The 18,401-nt window shown below is 35.6% G+C and overlaps 1 protein-coding gene across 1 annotated transcript in view; it reads right to left on the bottom strand.

Moving 5' to 3' along the window:
- LOC150103194 (translocon-associated protein subunit alpha-like) overlaps nucleotides 1-18,142 on the bottom strand; it is a 97,211-nt gene extending 79,069 nt beyond the window's left edge. The window contains exon 1 of the mRNA XM_090397755.1: nucleotides 17,929-18,142. Within this exon, the coding sequence (XP_090253881.1) occupies nucleotides 17,929-18,001 (73 nt within the window). The 5' untranslated portion in view covers nucleotides 18,002-18,142. The remainder of the gene's footprint in view (nucleotides 1-17,928) is intronic.
- Between the last annotated feature and the right edge of the window lie 259 nt (nucleotides 18,143-18,401).

The following is an 18,401-nucleotide window of genomic DNA, read 5'->3' on the forward strand; positions in this document are numbered from 1 at the left end:
TTTATGTATATGACATCTAAAAAAAAGAAAAAAAAGTGAATTAACACAAGAGTTGGAAATCTATAAGAAATGACAAAGGGCAACCAAATTAGATGGTTTCACCTAATGTACTCCATCTAAAAGAGAATACATCCACTAGTGTAAATGTTCATTATATATATATACACACGAATGTGTGTGTGTGTATATATATATATATATATTCTTCTTCTTTCTTCTTCTTTTCAGCCATTTTCTGTCCACTGCTGGACGAAGGCCTCCTCCAGTTCTTTCCACCTTTCTCTGTTCTTGGCAATGGTTGACCAACTTTCCCCAATAAACTCTGACAGTTCATCACTCCAACTTCTTTTAGGATGTCCTCGGTTTCGTTTCCCTTCTTTAGGAATCCAGTTCATAAGTATGGTGGCCCATCGCTCATCTTCTCTTCTGGATAAATGTCCGGCCCATTTCCATTTTAGTCACTTGTGGTGAAGAATGATGTCAGTGATGCGAGTCTGGCTTCTTATCTTTTAATGTGATGCCTAGCATCAACCTTTCTATTTTTCTTTGAGTTGTTAATTTATTTGCCAGTGCTCTTGTTAGTGATCAAGTTTCGCAACCATATGAGATGACTGGAAGTATACACTGGTTAAATGTCTTCCTTTTTAAACAGAGTGGGACATCATCATTTTGAAAAATGTTTTTCAAAAATTTCAAAAAAATGTTTTTGAAAAACACACACACACACACACACACACACACATGTGTGTGTGTGTGTGTGTGTTTTTTTCAATATATAAATGAACAAAATATCTGCATTTAAGAAAATTTTTCAATTTAATAAAAATAAATATTTAGCAAGTCTTTATATGCATTAAATCGTATACATTTTTCTAATAAAAAATTACTCTTAAAGGTAATGAAGTTTAAATAACTGTCATGTTATTTATTCTGAAATAGCATCAATAATCATCATCTGAAATAATCTTCACCTGAGACAGCATCAATAATTCCCCCATTCTGTACTAAGCCCATTGGAACACGTACAGCCACCACCCAACATCTACACCTTGAAACCCATAGAACAAGTTTCTTTTCCTCCTCCTTTATCCCTGCTACTGCTGTACTGTGGAACAGTCTCCCCTGATGTATTTCCCAAGGAATACAACATACAGGCTTTTAAATTGACAAGTTTTTCCTTTCCCATTCCACTACCCATATACAGTACTCAAGTACTATAGGTTGACCATCCAACCTCTCGTACATGGGCTCAACATAAAAAAAAAATGTTAACATGTAATTGTTTATAATTAAGAGCTACTACCAAATTTACTGCAATAAACAACAGATCCATATACAGTAACTTTCACCAAGTGATTGGGACTATAATAGTAACTTCACACGCTGCAGTCTGTTTGATGTGAACTTATTAGCAAAAGTGTCTGAGTCACTAATTAATACCATTTGCAAATTTCAACTAGTTAGTTTGGATCACATTATGCGTGGAAGTAAACCAAACTGACAACCCACTCCATGTTACATTTCCACTGTAATCTCAAATATCCAGTACCAATTCAAATCTTATTTATACTGCTCAAAAGAATCACTATGCTACTGAAGTCTATACACGGATCAGTTGACTCTTATAAAACGCAACAATGCAGTGCAATGCATGTCAGTTTGGTAATATTTTTCTGAAACATCTTGTGTTCAATATTTAGTTAATCTTCACATATTTTATATATATTAAAGCCCATCTAGTTTACATGAACAAGCTGAAAATACTGAAATGGAAATTACACAAGGTTACTTTTGCTTTTAATGCCAAAAGCATTATTTTTGTAGATATAGAGTAACTTGCTCTCGCATCCACTATTTAGGTCCAGTTTTGTTCTTTGATACTGACAAAACAATTTATGAATTTCCTTCCCACCCCTAAAATGAAGAGCAAATAAATTTAAAATGTAAATAATGATAATTAAGCATATAAAACCAATCTGTGATCTGAAATTTTACTTCAGTTCAACATAAATGGATGATTATTCAACATCAATTTAACAAATGATGGGTGCATGAGATGTTCTGTACCTCAATGTTCAAGATCAAAAATGCTTTTGTGATTATGGATCCTGTGTGCAGAGATGGGATTGTAGAGTAGAAAAGGAAGATGTATAATGGAGGGAGGGAGAAAGAAGAAAATCAGAACAATTATTTTCAGGATGCTTATATTATGGACAGACAAGAATGAAGGGAAAGAAAATAACAGACAGTAAATAGGTAAATACAACATAGTCAATTGTCAAATTCTGCCTTTCTATGGTGTTTCTTGTTTCCAAAGAGATTGATGGAATCAGAGCATACTCCCACTACTAAGGAATACCTTTCCAGTTGGAGAAATACTAATTTCCTATGTTGCAGATGACTATTACCTAATTAAATATCATCTTGCTTATTAAAAGGCTGATATAATATTTGGTCTCTAGAGAGATTTCAGTTTTCTTCACCCTCTTCTACATGTAACAGAAGTAATACCTCTCGAGGGCATGCCAAACATATTATAGAGATTTGGAATCTCCTGGTGGTAATACAAAGTTGGCATATAATTCTACTGGCACTTAGTACCAAACCATGCCAAGAGGAAGGATGGTTATGGCATGGAAACTGGATGATTTGTGTTGTGACTAGTTTGAGACTATCTTCTCTTACAGAATGTCTTTAACTTCAATACCACCATTGAAAAAAAAAAACACTCATGTCATTCGACATTTGTGGCATAAATGCAAACTTAAATGACATACATCACCACTCAGACATCCTCATAGAATGATCTGACCTGTCTAACGCAAATTCAAATAGCTACAACAATTACATTTTTACTGTCCAAATTACACTGTATGATTCTTTCTGATGCAATGATATTCCCTGCCAGAGAATAAATCTTAAATACTCTCTTTTTGGTACACTATGGCTTAAGATCTCATTGTATCATTCTGAATTATTAATTTGCTGTTGTTACTGCTGTCCTAATTCCAAAAATGACTGATTCGACTTCTTATTTCCAAAGCTTAATTTATTGCAATTCAACTATCTGAACAGAAGTTGCCTTGCTTAGTGATGTATACAATTCCATCTGGCTACATCTTTTCAATTCCATTGATATGCTGGAAGAAATATTGAAGTATCTGCTATAAGCAGTAATTAATGCCAACTGTCCATCTATCAACCCAAATATCTGATAACCCCATACCCCTGGTCTTTTGTTAACCAATTTTCTCCTTCCAAGTATACTCTAGTAGAAGTCACCTCTTCTCTGGGTAACTCAAACCATAATCTTGTGCAAGTTTCATCTCTCTCAGAATGCCTTTCCTTGAACTTTGAATCCTTTGGCATTATGTATAATGGTACTGAGTGGATGACCTCCCAGACTCCTTTCCCATAGACTACTGCTCCAATCTGTTTCCTTGACTGGATGAGTGGGTAGCATCTGCTCTCCAGCCAACAAGTTGTATGTTCAAATCATGTGGTGGGCATGGATGTTTGTGACTGTCTTTAGGTTGGAGATGACTTCGTTGCTTGGCTTGAAACCACTGCCTAGCTTATTAGAGACTGAAGTGGCTTGAAAAAGTTCCATGTGGAAAAAAAAAAAAAAAAAAAAACTCCAATCATATACTCAATGTTCGAAATGCCAGCTTTTACCTTCACACATGTCTGAAGCTGCATATCAATGGTGGCATGCACAACATAAAAAAGAAATGCTGCCACTACTCTCTCCAAATCCCTTCAGACTGGAGATTCTGGGGAGATGTTTATTGCAGGCTGTTCTCTCATGCTCTGACCGCAATTTGAAGTCCAACAAATTCAGATCGGACTTCTGGATGGCCAATCAGATGATGATATGTGGTCAGGAACATTTGACTCCAACCACTGTGTGGTCCTCACCTTGAGTGCAGGGACTGAGTCCTGTTGGAATGTCCACTGCCTACTGTGAAATAAGGTGTTGTTCAGGAACTGTACCACAGGTTCCAGCACAGTATCTTGATCCACTCAGGCAGAGGTTTTGACCCCTTTCTCGAAGAAACGTAACTTGGATCTCTCATAATATATTACCGACATTGGGATGATTACCTCTGTGAATCCCAGGTACTATGGTGTATGCTGTGCAACCATCCAGGGCATGTACCTGATTGTTTTGGTGGTTAAATGACTCTGCAGTGATGAAAATCTTCTCATCTGTGAAGAGGATATAAAGAGGTGGTACATAAACAACAGACACATCTCTGTGTCTGTTGTTTATGTACCACCGGAGAAGTGCCTTCGATTTTTATCACCCTCTTCCACATAAAGTTGTGTTAGGAAGTGTTTAGTAGAATGATGATAGGCTCTTCTCCACAGGTCATCAGTTAGTATATGTGAAACGTTCATCCCTCGTGACATCACAAGCTGATGCATCCTAACGCAGCATGGTTGACCTGTTCTCTGGTGGTCATATGTCTTCTGTATCGTTATAATGGTTTATAGTCTGATACACCAAAATTCTACTGATCCCAAGTGTTTTCAGCATGTTGAAAATAACAGGTGGCTGCATTCCAACTTTGTGAAGTGCTTGTGATGCAACAGCTTGTGACATCACAAGTTACAATACTGTTACAACTTCCACACCCTTGTGCTGCCCACAAAATTGTGTGGTGCTGTGTGCAACCAACATTCGTGTGTTTATCAGTAAAGAGAGAGGGTTGTCTAGCTGTATGGGTTAACATGTGGGGAGATTATGAGAACCATGTAGCTGTAATAGCACTTCACAAAGTTGGAATACAGCCACCTGTTATTTTCAACATGCTGAAAACACTTGGGATCAGTAGAATGTTGGTGTATCAGACTATAAACCATTATAACGATACAGAAGACATATGACTACCAGAGAACAGGTCAACCATGCTGCGTTAGGATGCAACAGCTTGTGATGTCACAAGCTGTTGCAAAGACTGTGTATAATAGCACACAAAACTGACTCTTGACATCATTTTTCTTCTTCTTCATCTCTTGAAGACATAACAAAAGAGAAAACACCTCCAAGTATATCTCTCATCAATCAATTTCTGAATAATTTAAAGACTGCATTTCTTCAATCTATCCTCATATGCATAATCTTTCACAAATAGATAGTCAAAAAGATCTTGTGGCAAGATCTTTTTGACTATCTCTCCGTCTCAACAGAACCCAAGTGACCATATCTGAACACAATAGTCCAGATGTGAACTTATACAAGTCATGTAAAGTGGAGGAATAACTTCTTTATTCTTACGAGTCAATGCTTTCTCTTTCTTTCTCTCTCTCTCTCTCTTCAACAATGCAGTTATCCAATGTGATGACTTAACCACCTTGGCAATGAAACTTTAAACTTCAACTCTGTCTAATAAAATGCATAACATTACAAAATACTAAAAGGGCACATGGGAGATTGTCATAAGTGTCTCTGTAAAAATGTATGAATACATTATAAACACAAACATCTGCTAGTCAACACTCATATATAGTTTAGCTCCAAACTTATCAAACTAACTTTTCATCCTCTTCCATTCTATATACCTATGCTCTCTGGGAACAGTCTTCTCTATACTGTATTCCACTGATAACAATTCTAAGGTCTTCAAGAAACTCAACAAATTGCTTTCTTATCTCTAACTACCTACCCACATACATAGCACACTGCTCTATTATAGTTCTTAGGACATTTCATGTAGAACTGATGTAAACAAAAATATAGAGCACTGTCTATTGGGGAAAGTTGGTCAGTGACTGGGTTTACTCTGACAGCGGTGTTACACTTAAGAACCTTGGTGATATGGTTGAGATAATGTGCTTCTCACTTGGACTTGAGGGACTTGGCTAAAGAAAGTTTTTACGAAGGCTTCTGCAGTATGAGGACATGATGAAATCATAATGCCAGTATTAAACCACATAGAACAATCTGACAAACCTAAAACAATGTTTATTCAGTTATTCAGACACTCAACTAGCTTCATGAAGTAACTGTTTCACATCATCAGGAGATATAGTGGGCAGGGGGGGGAAACTAAGCTACAAACAGGAAACGACCACAATGTAAATATATGAAAAAGTGACTAACAATGGAATGCATGCTTGCACTATATAGAAATACTTGATGGTTGGTGGCATTATGTGTGCCACTGGCTTCCAAGTGTACTAAATGTTTTATGATAGAGGACTTTACTTGGTTCTCTCTCTCTCATGAGAGAGGACCTTACTTATTTCTTGTTGCACTGTTATGGATGATTTATCATTTTCACTGACTGTTTAAATGCTCTTGGATAGAAACCGTAATCTATGGGGATCATTTCAGTTTGCTGCCGCAATACTTTATTTGGCTTCTGTTGTATGTGTTTCCAATCCTGATTTGTGTTTCTTTTTTTATCCGTCTTTGAAATGTTCAGACATACATATCTCTCTCTCTCAACCTGCCTGTCTGTCCTACATAACATAACCCACAGCTATAGGTGATGTTGTAAATGCCAGGTTTCTTATGTAGTGGATGGCAAGATTTTTGGAGGCCTAAAGAGATTAGAAATCTTATTAAGGGGTTAGGAAGGCAATTTTGATATCCTGTTGATGCAGTAACTTTGAATGTTGTTCATGACACTGACTGAATATAAGAATTACTGCTCCCCTGAAAATCGTCATGCTCATCTAGTTGTTGTGTGGTGGTGGTGGGGGGGGGGGGGGGAGGAGTTAGGATTTCGGTCAATAGCCATTGACCAAAATTATAGCCATTCTTTGGTTGGATGGAATTGAGGTAATCAAGTTTTTCATTTCTATTGTCTATACTGCTGGAAATTTTATGTGCTCTCACTCTCTTAGGGTTTATATAATGGCAGGCTTTTGTGTTGGATAGTGATGAGATATGGCATGCAATCATCATCTGGTATGAGTTGACTTCCTATAAACCGAGTAAAAGTCTGTTTTACTCAGATACCTCTACAAGCATGTCTAAAAATGGTAATGATTTAATTAAAAAGTGAATTTGATCTCAGGGTGAAAATGTTTAGGCATGAGACAAATTCTAGTAGTTGGTTAGTATAACCAGGCCAAGTAATGAAAATATAACCACATTTTAGGTCATGCTCCATGGTACTCTCAGGCTTTATAAGAAACACAGTACATTTCATTGAACATACAAAAGATCTTACGGTAGAATCAATTAACCTATTGAAGTCTGGACGTTACTAATTTGTTCACCAATGTGCCTAGAGTGGAAACTATACATTTATTCTAAGTCTATTTCCACAAATACCGTGAAACATTTTAAGCATTGTATCAACATCTTTAAATTCCAAGGAATTTTGTGAAAAGAAGGAAAGACTAGCAATGGCTCCTCTCTGTCTCCACTGCTAGAAAACTGTTCAGAGTAGTTTCAGAAAAAAGCCTTACAGCACCATGGAACACAATATAAACTGTGGCTACATTATGCCAGAGATATTTTCATCACTTGGGATGGCTCTACTAACCAACTACAAGAATCTCTCATGCTTAAGCAATTTTCACCCTGGAATCATATTCAGCTTTGAATTAGAAAACAGATCATTACTTTTAGACTAGCTAGTAGCAGTATCTGAGTAAAACAAACTAAGTTGCTCAGTTTTATAGGCAGCCAACTCATACTGGATGATACTTGCATGTCACATCTCATCACTATCTGGTGCAAAAATTGGCATTATACACACCTTAAGAGGTAGAGTATATAAAATCTCCAGCAATAAGAATAGCAAAAGAAACCAAGAATTCATTACTTCAATTACATCCTACCAAAGAATGGCTAAAACAGAAAACTGGTCAACAAAATCCTATATCAAGACAACCAGATGTGAACCTGATAAGTTTTCAGAGCAGCAGTAATTCTTCCCTATAGTCGGTCAGTCATGGACAAGATTTCAAAGTTACTAGGTCAACAGGGTATTAAAAGTTGCTTTCTCACCAGTTAATAAGATTTCTAATCGCCTTACGCCTCCAAAACCTTGCCATCCATCACTTAAGAAACCTGACATTTACAAGATCACCTCTAGCTCTGGGTTGTGTTACACAGAACAGATAGGAAGATGCCTGATACCTAGTCTTTTAATATGCCATATCTTCAGACTGTGTCGTAAGCTTTTTTTCTCCCCTTCCCACATCAAAGAAAACAACCAGGTATTCACATTTCAGGAATGTATCTCATGTTCCCAAATGGATCAAAGGATCCAATGTTGGATGGTGTTAAAGAAAGCCAAATTGTTTGAGAGAGAGAGTATCATTGTTCTATGCAATGATACTCTATGCAATTTAGAGTATCGTTACTGTGTAACTCTATAATACACTATGCAAGTTTGGCATAGTGTATTATAGACAACACCTTACAAAGACAGATGGTTAGGGTCATAGGTCAGTATATGTGTGTGTGTGTGTGTGTATTTTTTAAATATGACTTCCACAGAGAGGCTAAAATATAATAAAAGGTAAGTAAGAAGTAAATAATAAAAGGCCTATATCAAATAAATCTTGTGTTAGTTGGGGTCAAGAGAAGAGTAATCTGTTAATATTTTTCCTAAAGAGCTGGAAGTTACAGTCCTTGGGGGATACTTCATGAGGTAGATTTACTCCATCTACCACAGAACTGTGGCAAATGGAATAAAAGACAACTGGGAATATCAGATTCAGTGAGATAACAGTTCCACTGTAAAAGGATGGGCAGGTCTTGCTTATCTTCCTGCAGATTTAGCAGAAATGGGGGAGGGGGGCATAATTGATGCTAGTTCTGCTGGACAGCACACATGGAAATATCTGTAGAAGAGAATGTGGAAACTATATGAGACATTGTCTGAAGAGTCTATGAGAGAGAGACAATAATCAAGCAAACCACTCTTCTGCAAAGGATCAAAATTGTTCAGTCTTAGGTCAAAATTCCAAATGTGGAGTGAGCTCAGACACTATACTGGCAACACACCATCACACATAAAAAACTCAGTCCACTTCAAAGCCAGCATAGAAAACCTTACACTCCAACATACTGACATAATGGTCAGCTTTGATGTCTCCTCTTAATTCGCAAATGTCCCACTCAAAGAAACTTTAGAGCTAATCCAAGCTAAATTTTCTCCCGATATCCCAGCCCTGTTTCAGTTCACAATGAACTCAGGCTATTTCGTTTAGCAGGGAAAATTCTATAAACAAATAGAGGGGACAGCCATGGGTTCACCACTCTCTCCACCCTTAGCCAATTTCTTTATGGAGCCCTTTGAAGAAAAAGCCGTAACCTCTGCCCCACAAAAACCAACCATATGGCTTCGCTACATTGATGATGTGTTTGCTATTTGGCCACATGGCTCTGATACACTCCTCTTCTTCTTAACACACTTAAACAACCAACATCCTGGAATCAAGTTCACCCTGGAAAAACAACAGCCTCCCTTTCCTAGACACAATAGTCATCTGCCAGCCTGATGGAACCTTGGTTTTCTCAGTTTATAGAAAACCCACCCATACAGGCAGGTACATTCACCAACAATCCCCACCCCCCTCACAACAATATGGAGTGGTGAAAACACTATACAACAGGGCTAAAACTAATCTGTTCTAACGACAAGGCTCTAAACACTGAACTAAATCACATCCTCAACACTTTCTCAGCAAATGGCTACCCCTCCCAAAAAATCCAAAAAATATTGAACCCAACAAACCACAACCTCCCCCTCCACAACAAGGATTACTCTAAATCCATCACCATTCCCTACATCCGAGGCACCCCAGAAAAAATTACCAAAATCTTAAAAAAACATGACTTGACCTCCTGTTACAGACCATACAGAAAATTGGCATCCCTTATCCACTCCACTAAAGACCAACCACTTCTCCTAGACCTACCTGGTGTATACCAGGTCCCTTGCAGCTGTAAACTGTCTTACTTTGGCCAGCGTGGGACAGCGAATATCAGAATTTCAGAACACAAGGACTACATCCGTTTTCACAAGTACAGCCACTCTGGTCTTGCAGACCATGCTCTGGATACATGCCACAGAATATGGTGGAAAAAAGCTACAATAATACACCGTAGCAAATACAAATTCGAAAGACTATTCATGGAATCAGCCTCAGCCCTAAGAAACTCTCCAAACCTCAACAAATTTGGTTGTATGAGACTCCCTCAAATTTGGGAGGCTTACATCAGCAGACCTTCAGCCCAATAACCAAGAACACTACTTAGCCCGCTAAGGGGCACCATCAGGACTTTTAGGAGAACAATAGCTTCATCACTTCATTCTTAGTTACTGTGTTGTAGTGCCTACGTGCATGTGCCTTTTTTGTAAGTTCCTTTTGAAGATAGCAACGTGACGTTGCCGAAATATCGGAAATATTTATTAAAGTGTAATTTAATTTATATTCTTACTACGTTGTCAATTCCTTAAGTGATGTAATAATGCATAACCAACATATAAGCCTGTCTACGAGGACACATTATACAATGTTCTAGATAAAAGAAGTGATTTTGCTCCATCACTTATGTAGGAGCTAAATGAGAAGAATGCTGCTAGGAGGTCAGCTTTATCTTTGGGTGATGCTGCAATGCTTATTTGCTCATGTTGAGTCTTTTCCTGGTTTTAGGAAAGCAATAATAATAATAATCACTAATCCAGACACTCCTCTTCAGTAAGTATTCTGTTGTACAGTAAGAGAAGGAGATCCACAGAAGATGGCAGAAAATGTTTTATCTCATAACGGATATTATCAGGCCCTACTGCAATTGCATGACATGACAGAGTGAAACTGTTCTGTTTAGTTCCTCAGCTAGAATGTACAGCCCTACCCATTTGTAGAAAAGTTAAGCAGCTATTTCTTTTGTTTTCTTTCAATATCAAAAATTCAAAAGGATATGAAGTTGTTGCCGAGATTCTAACCAAACTTCCTCCTAAATAGCTGCAAATCAGCAACTACACATCCATTACATTTTATGGATTTTTCAGATTTTGTCTCATAAAACTTTTGCATTGCATAACTGATGAATGTAAATTCAATCCATGATTTTTTTTTAACTCTGAAGTCTAATATAATGTCCTTTGTCCCAAGCACATTTAAAAGTCGTGAAATGTGGTAGGATGTCTTTAAAATATACTTAACATCTTTATTGGCTGCTTGGCACTCAGGGTTTCCATCATGACTTTAGGTAAAGTAGAAATCAAAATGTTTTTCAAATTTTAGTTGTTGCTGCCTGGGCAATACAATCTGTTACATACATTTCTACTTTACCAACAGGTGCTTGGCTGATTGCTACAGCATTAAATTTTGCAAGATGGGCAAGTATTCCAGTCAGCCTGGTGAAATTTCCACATACAAATCCATGTAGGAAAAACAGTTTTTGTGAGGATATAGTACAAATCACAGGAAAATCACTTCCACAATATATTCACCTCAATATCTCACACTGAAAAGTGTGAGAAAGGAAGGAGAGCAGATTGCAATATCTATTGCAGTATATATGAGTGGTTAGGCATATGAAAAAAGTATTGGCTCTCATTACTCTAGAGAGAGAGAGAGAGAGAGGTCATTAATGTCAAGCAAACAATCGACTGTTAATAAGGTCTTGGCCCTTTTGTGACGGCACTACCCCACAGTTTTCTGTCCACTAAAGTCACCTATAAGTATCAGCTGAGGAAGTTGCAAGATTATCAAGGTCATTCATGTAACTCACAGCAAAATGATAAATAAATGCAACATATTGTAATAAGAAATTTCACTGATAGGCAGATGGCTATAACTTGGAGAAGTGCGAAGCTGGACATGCTGTAAAGCCATATGGTTGTCCACTAGGATAGTGATTCTCCATGAACAGATCTATTTCCAGTTTTGTCCTTACGAATAATAGCGAGATGCCTTAAGGTGAGGTCCTCACCAGGTTTTAAATGTCTCCAACAGACAAGCAGGTTTATGTTTCTGCAGAGGAACCCCAATATTCTATTCTGGCAGAATCCACAACAATTCCACTGTTATTTTTTTGTCTTTGTAGACTTATGAGATTTCTGAGAAGATGAGAGTTCATCTCTGTCCTGGCTTATGTTTATCAATTGATTTTGGGAAGCAAAGTAAATTTTTTCTGTGAAGGTATCTGGTTGTTTTTCTTTTAATACCCTATATAATTTTAGGGCTATAATTTTGTTGATAACTGGATTCTGATTTAGCAGGATTATTTTAGGAATTGTTTCATAAATGAGACTGTAATAGGTTTTGCAATTAATGCATCTAAAGAGAAGCACTCAAAGTCACAAAGTTCAGGTATAGTGAAATTATCAGATGGTGGAGCAGATATATAAATTTGATATTTAAACTGCCATCTTCTCAGCATATAAGAGAATTTCAAGGATGGTTGATGGCTTCCTATTTGCAATCTAATGCAAGATACTTTGGGTCAATATTTATCTTTTGTATCTGTTTTTCACCTCTCTACCTTTGGTATGCACAGGTGTAAGCTGAATAGTCTTCCTCACAGTTGATATAGTTTCCAAACTTTGTTTGCTCACACTTGGATAAAGGATTAAACTAAATTTATTATAGTCTAATCAAGTGAAAAATAAACTTTCAACATCTTTCTCTAAATCCAGAGTAATTTAATAAAAAGGTGGCACACCTTTTGGCAACTCCTATAGGTAAAGATGACCTCGCTATTGCTTCCCTGGTATCTCCACGTCTGGGACTGGCTCCCACTGAAGAGACCTCAATAAAGGTCGAAACTAGTCTTGGTAGTGGCCCTTCCCTTAATGCACAGCATTATACATATCCGCAAGGAGATGTGTTTTGCATTATGGGAGATACTGAGATAGGAGTGATGTTAGCTTGGTCCACCTTTGCTGCGAGTCGCCCGGTGTTGTACTACCTGACCCCAGTCCTGAAGATACTTTCAGGTGCAAACTTTGTTTGCTTACACTTGGATAAAGGATTAAACTAAATTTATTATAGTCTAACCAAGTGAAAAATAAACTTTCAACATCTTTCTCTAAATCCAGAGTAATATAAATGTTCTTCATATTCGATTGATATATCAGCCTACAACTAGTTAAATACTAAAGAGAGAGAATTGTAAGATGATAAAACGTGATTGAGAAGAAGTTACGATCCAACAAAATTATTTAATGCAGTGTCACATAAATTACATCATAACACAGCATTCCAACAGGGACATTACAATTAAATGATCAACAATTACCAATCATGATTACCAATCAACATCCTGTCGACTGTGCCATTTTGTTGGATCATAACTTCTTCTCAATCACGTTTTATCGTCTTACAATTCTCTCTCTTTAGTATTTAACTAGTGTTGTAGGCTGATATATCAATCGAATATGAAGAAAATTTATATTATACTGCACCACTTCATATTCTGAATTGCAAGAGCAACTTAGATAAATCAACCTTCAACTGTAGGGAGATCAAACAACATTTTTAAAGTCCTTGCTGACTTTTACTTTGTAATAACACAGACTTAAAAGAATCTTCCACTTCCAAGACTCGGGAGAATATAACTTTGATGCACTTGGTTTAAATTATCTCCCTATTTCTTCTTTTTCTTATACATATTATCCTATTTCCTACACTATTCCATTGCTAGGCATTAGGAAGTTTTGGTATAACTCCAACTCAGAAAAAGGTAAGTTAAAATACCAAGCGATGCCCGGTCCTTTAAATTCCGTTTTTGGCATGTCAAAATTCCCTTCCAGTCTCCAGCTACCGTTCTCTATACTTCTCTACTCGATTCTCTCTTTACTTTCGTTTTTGTATCCACTCCTTCCTTTTTTCCCGTCAAAAAAAAGGTTCTCACCGGTTCAGCTCATATCGAACTTGTTTTTCCCTTCGTATATAGTAGTTCATGCTCCAACACGTGCTAGAAGAAATTTGCATGTTTTCTCACAACAACCAAATGATATCACAAAGAATCTTCTGGATATATTAAAATTACATACATTACAGTTTCTTATATTATTATCAAAGGAATAAAGTAAATAAAATAAATGACAATTTAATATAGAGCCTTTTCATGTCTATAATATATTTTAAAATCACATAAATAAAATTAACTAACAAAACTCAAAAGGAATTTACATGAATAACATTTTATAAGCAAGAAACTAACAGAATAATTTTAAAATAAGTCCTGCTTATGACATAGTAGATGATGTTAATTATGAATGAAGTATTATTACTTATAAATATCTTCATTCACAATTTAATAGAATTATAGCCAAGGCTGACAAAAGACATGCTGTTGTAGTGCAAGATAAAGAAACATTTTCGAAAACTCTGGCTGTTATTATGAAATCATTCAACATATAGCTTTATTTTCCAGAGATCCTGCATGAGGAGAAGGAATTTCAAATGAACAAATTAAACAAGCTTCTAGATAATGCTTAAACTTGAGAAAAATAATAAGGTCCATGCTGTCTAAGAGAATTACCTGTAAAGGAAGAAAGTGCTAGAGACCATATTGTTAGCATGAGAAATGATGTCAGAATCCACTACTAGCAATTCTGTAGTAACTTTCGTTCCTACTTAAGAGTGCAGATTTGTTTATAAATCTTCAGACTCTTCTCTAATAAAACAGATTGATAAAAAATGCAATCTGTTTTATTACACACCGAACATTTAATCAGCTTAGATGTAGTTTCATATTTCACTCATATTCCTCTGGTATGTTATAATTATTATCAATTTTTCTCCTGGTATTTTTGAAATTATTTGATTTTGCTATTAATGCTAGTTATAGTTCATGTCAGAAACTATAAGCAAATAGAAGGAGCAACAGTAGGTTTGCCATTGATGTTATCTTAAGTATTACATAAAGCATTTTCAGCAACACATCTCTAAAACTTTCTCTCCCTCTCTGACCTGCTAGGTTCTGCATGTTGATATGTTTGCAGTTTGGAACTCTTCCTTGTCAGACTAATACTTTAAAGAAAAACATCCGTCCAACGAACAATCAAACTCATTCTAAAAGTAGAAACAACTAACAGCCAGATGATAGTTTGTAGTTTTCTTCCTACAGAAAGAAAATAAATAATACAGGAAGATACATTACTGCCATTTCTCATCATCCTTCTCAAAAGTTTGGTGCTATCAAAATCTTGCATAAGCTTTCTCCATTGAAGCTCTTTTATATAAAAATAAAATAAAAAAAACTGATGCATATTAAACATCTTTTTCTCTCTAATGGTTACAACTTGACTCTTATTTCTAAGATAATAAACAACCATAGTCTCTATTCTCATTTCCCCAAGGAGATGTTTTTGGGGTTTCTATTCCCTTTGTCAAAACTTTATTAGTAACTGTGAATTTACTGTTAAATTCAAAATTTAACAGAATTTAACAATTCCATTTCAGAGAGTTAAGAGCTAAAACTTCACTCTTGCTTTAACTAGAAAGATGATGGCTTTCATGTTAAATGCACTGCCTTAAAATGAATTTTTCTAGCAGTACAATAAAGTATATTATGAAGTTCTTTATCGGTGTTAAAAGGAAAAATCCATTTTCTAAAGTCCCGGGAGGGGGGGGGGGGAATAATCTTAATCTGTTGATTAAGACATCATCCACTGTCATCGGAGAAATTACTAGTGACTACTTGCAACATTTTTTTTTTTAAATGTTATTCTATTGGTGCACAACTCTAAGTTTTTTTTTCCCTAATTAGAGATAACCTATCTATGCAGAATATACATACAATGAATAATAACATATGCAAGGTAATAAATGATACTTAAAAGAGAAAAACGTACATAAAAATTTTTATTATCATCAAGAGAAATTTTTGTTGTTTCATGACCACTTTTAAAATTGAAAGATTAACTTATTCCTTTATCCCACCGAGGACAACCACAGATTCCTTGCTCGTGGATTTTCATATTATGAACATATGAGTATATGATATTATGTTTATAAGAGCTGGGATTACATTTATTTCTGTGGACCAGACAATTTAGGTCTTGCAGATCAAGCTTCACAAAGATTCTGTTGAAAATTGACTGATGTGCTATAAAAAAAAAGGGAGGGAGGGAGACATTTCTTAATAGAAAGACTGTATAAAGAGAGTGGTGAAGCTGCGACTCATCAGCCAAATTTAAATAAAAATGACTGCCTCATATTCTCGTTTTGGAAAGTGATCTTACTAAATACTTATCAACACAGCCAGGGCCGTCAGCAGATTAGATCATGCCCTGAGGCAAACATTTAAATATCGCCCCTGATGGAAAAAACAAACATATAAGAAAATTCCCAATTGCTATTTTGCTTTTATTACAAGAGAAATATTAACGCAAAATGATTACATAATAATATTAATTAAATATTTGCTGTACGGGGATATCACACAATAAAACTGTTTATAAGCTCTTCTAAATTTAAATTATAAGCTATGTCTGCCTCTATCGATATACTTGCTACACCAACCAATCTTTTTTGGGTCATTGCCGTTTGCAAATAATTTATAATCAGTTTAAGCTTAAGAAAAACTTCTTTCCACACTTGCTACGCTAACAAATCCTGGTAGCGTAGCAGTAATGGCTATGATCTCATAGCCATTACTGCTTTGGCTATAAATCCAAAACAACTGACCAACCAACTGTAATGGTCATGACATATGATTGAAAATTCTGTTAAAAAAATTAGGTTTTTTCATTTTAATTAATTTAATTACTAGGCTTCTGCAAGTTGGCAGAGTTATCCAATCTCTCAGCACATGATGGCAATGTTTTCCTGCTTAGAAACTCGGGTTTTAATTATTTTAAAGAGATACTTGTGCCATAAGGTTTCTTCAATTCAAATATTTATTCAAAGGCCAATATTTAAACCTGAACAAATATTATTCACTTTTCTTGTGTTATCATGTGAGATGAAGGAAAACACTCAGGTTTTGATCCCAGCATCTCAAAATCCACACCGGTAGTCATGGGCTCAGCATTTGGTGATAGATAAGGATGTTGTCAGATCCCTGATTTCCACATTACTTAGGGATAAAATAGCTTTCTCTACTCCCTTTAGGGAATTAACGGGAGTTTGGAAATTTATTTTTCAATCTTCATATTAACTTTTATTTAACATTCTTTATATTAGTAAATCTAAATATTACTAATCGTATATTTCCTCCCACCTTATTTTTTTTATTTGTCTTTAAAATAAAAACCGCATTTTGGAAGCTTTAAAATGTTTAAGGGACTAATGTTTGAAAATCTGAGTACTAGGTTGTTTAAAAGTACAGCCACAGCTACTTAGGCGAGTAGTTGGATTAATAACATATGTTCTTCTGGCTGTTTTTCTGCTACTAGAAATGATTTATAAACACAAATATTTCATTCTGACTCACTGATTATCATTTTTGTTTAACTCTGTCATGATTTCACAAACTGACTCAAAAAAAGGGCTAAATCTTCATAATTTATTATTATTATACAAACACCTCCCGGAGTCAAGACTGATCAAGGGAGGCAATAGTAAGATGCATGCAATTCCCATTCTGTTCGTGTTTACACGATCTGTAAAAAAAAAAAAAAAAAAATCAATGTTTGATAAATATATAGATATATAATATATATAACAAACATTTATATTCCCTCGACACCTGTTAATTTTCATACTGGGCATTTAAAGAAAGGTAAGGGAAAAGTAGCCTGTAAAAATAATCAGTGTATACTTTTATAACACTTTTTTGAAGAACACGTGGTGTGTAAATGAAACATCTTCGTTTATATTTTCACAACATCGTGCAAATTGGATACAAAATTCTTATTTACAGCATTCACATGTTCATATACTTAAATTGAAACTTTGATATCGTAAACCAAAACATGATGAGTAAACCACTGCAAATGCCACGTCGTCATCTTCAACATGGGTAAGAAAATATGTAATCCCCAGCTTGCTTACCTTTTTTTTCGAATAACAGTACGATAGCTGGCAAAGCGAGCAATAGCATAATTAAAAATCTAAATGACATCATTATCAATGCACAGGAATTAGAAATAACTAATATTTAAAAATACGGTTTTGATGACATAAACCAATCTGATACACCGCAATAAACGAACACCGGAGAGCCGGAAAATTATTACAACTTTCCACACCGTTACTCTCTTTTCAAAGATCCACGCCACCTATAAAATATAGACTGATATAATTCAAGTAAACGGAGAGTTTAATTGACGCGAACTGTACGTAGATCAGTGACTTGTGCAAATCAAAATGGATAATCAAAATAGACAGGTTGCATTAATATGAAGAATGTGTTTTCAGTATCAGACTTTAAAAATATGCAATGATTAACATGTCGTTATTACTAGTGCTTAGATTGAAAAATAAAAATCGGAACGTCTACAGCAATTTAACCCTGCTGATTAACC

This window comes from Typopeltis vanoorti, chromosome 9 (assembly GCF_054136105.1).
Source record: "Typopeltis vanoorti isolate ZY-2024b chromosome 9, IOZ_Tvanoo_1.0, whole genome shotgun sequence".
Lineage (NCBI taxonomy): Eukaryota > Metazoa > Arthropoda > Arachnida > Uropygi > Thelyphonidae > Typopeltis > Typopeltis vanoorti.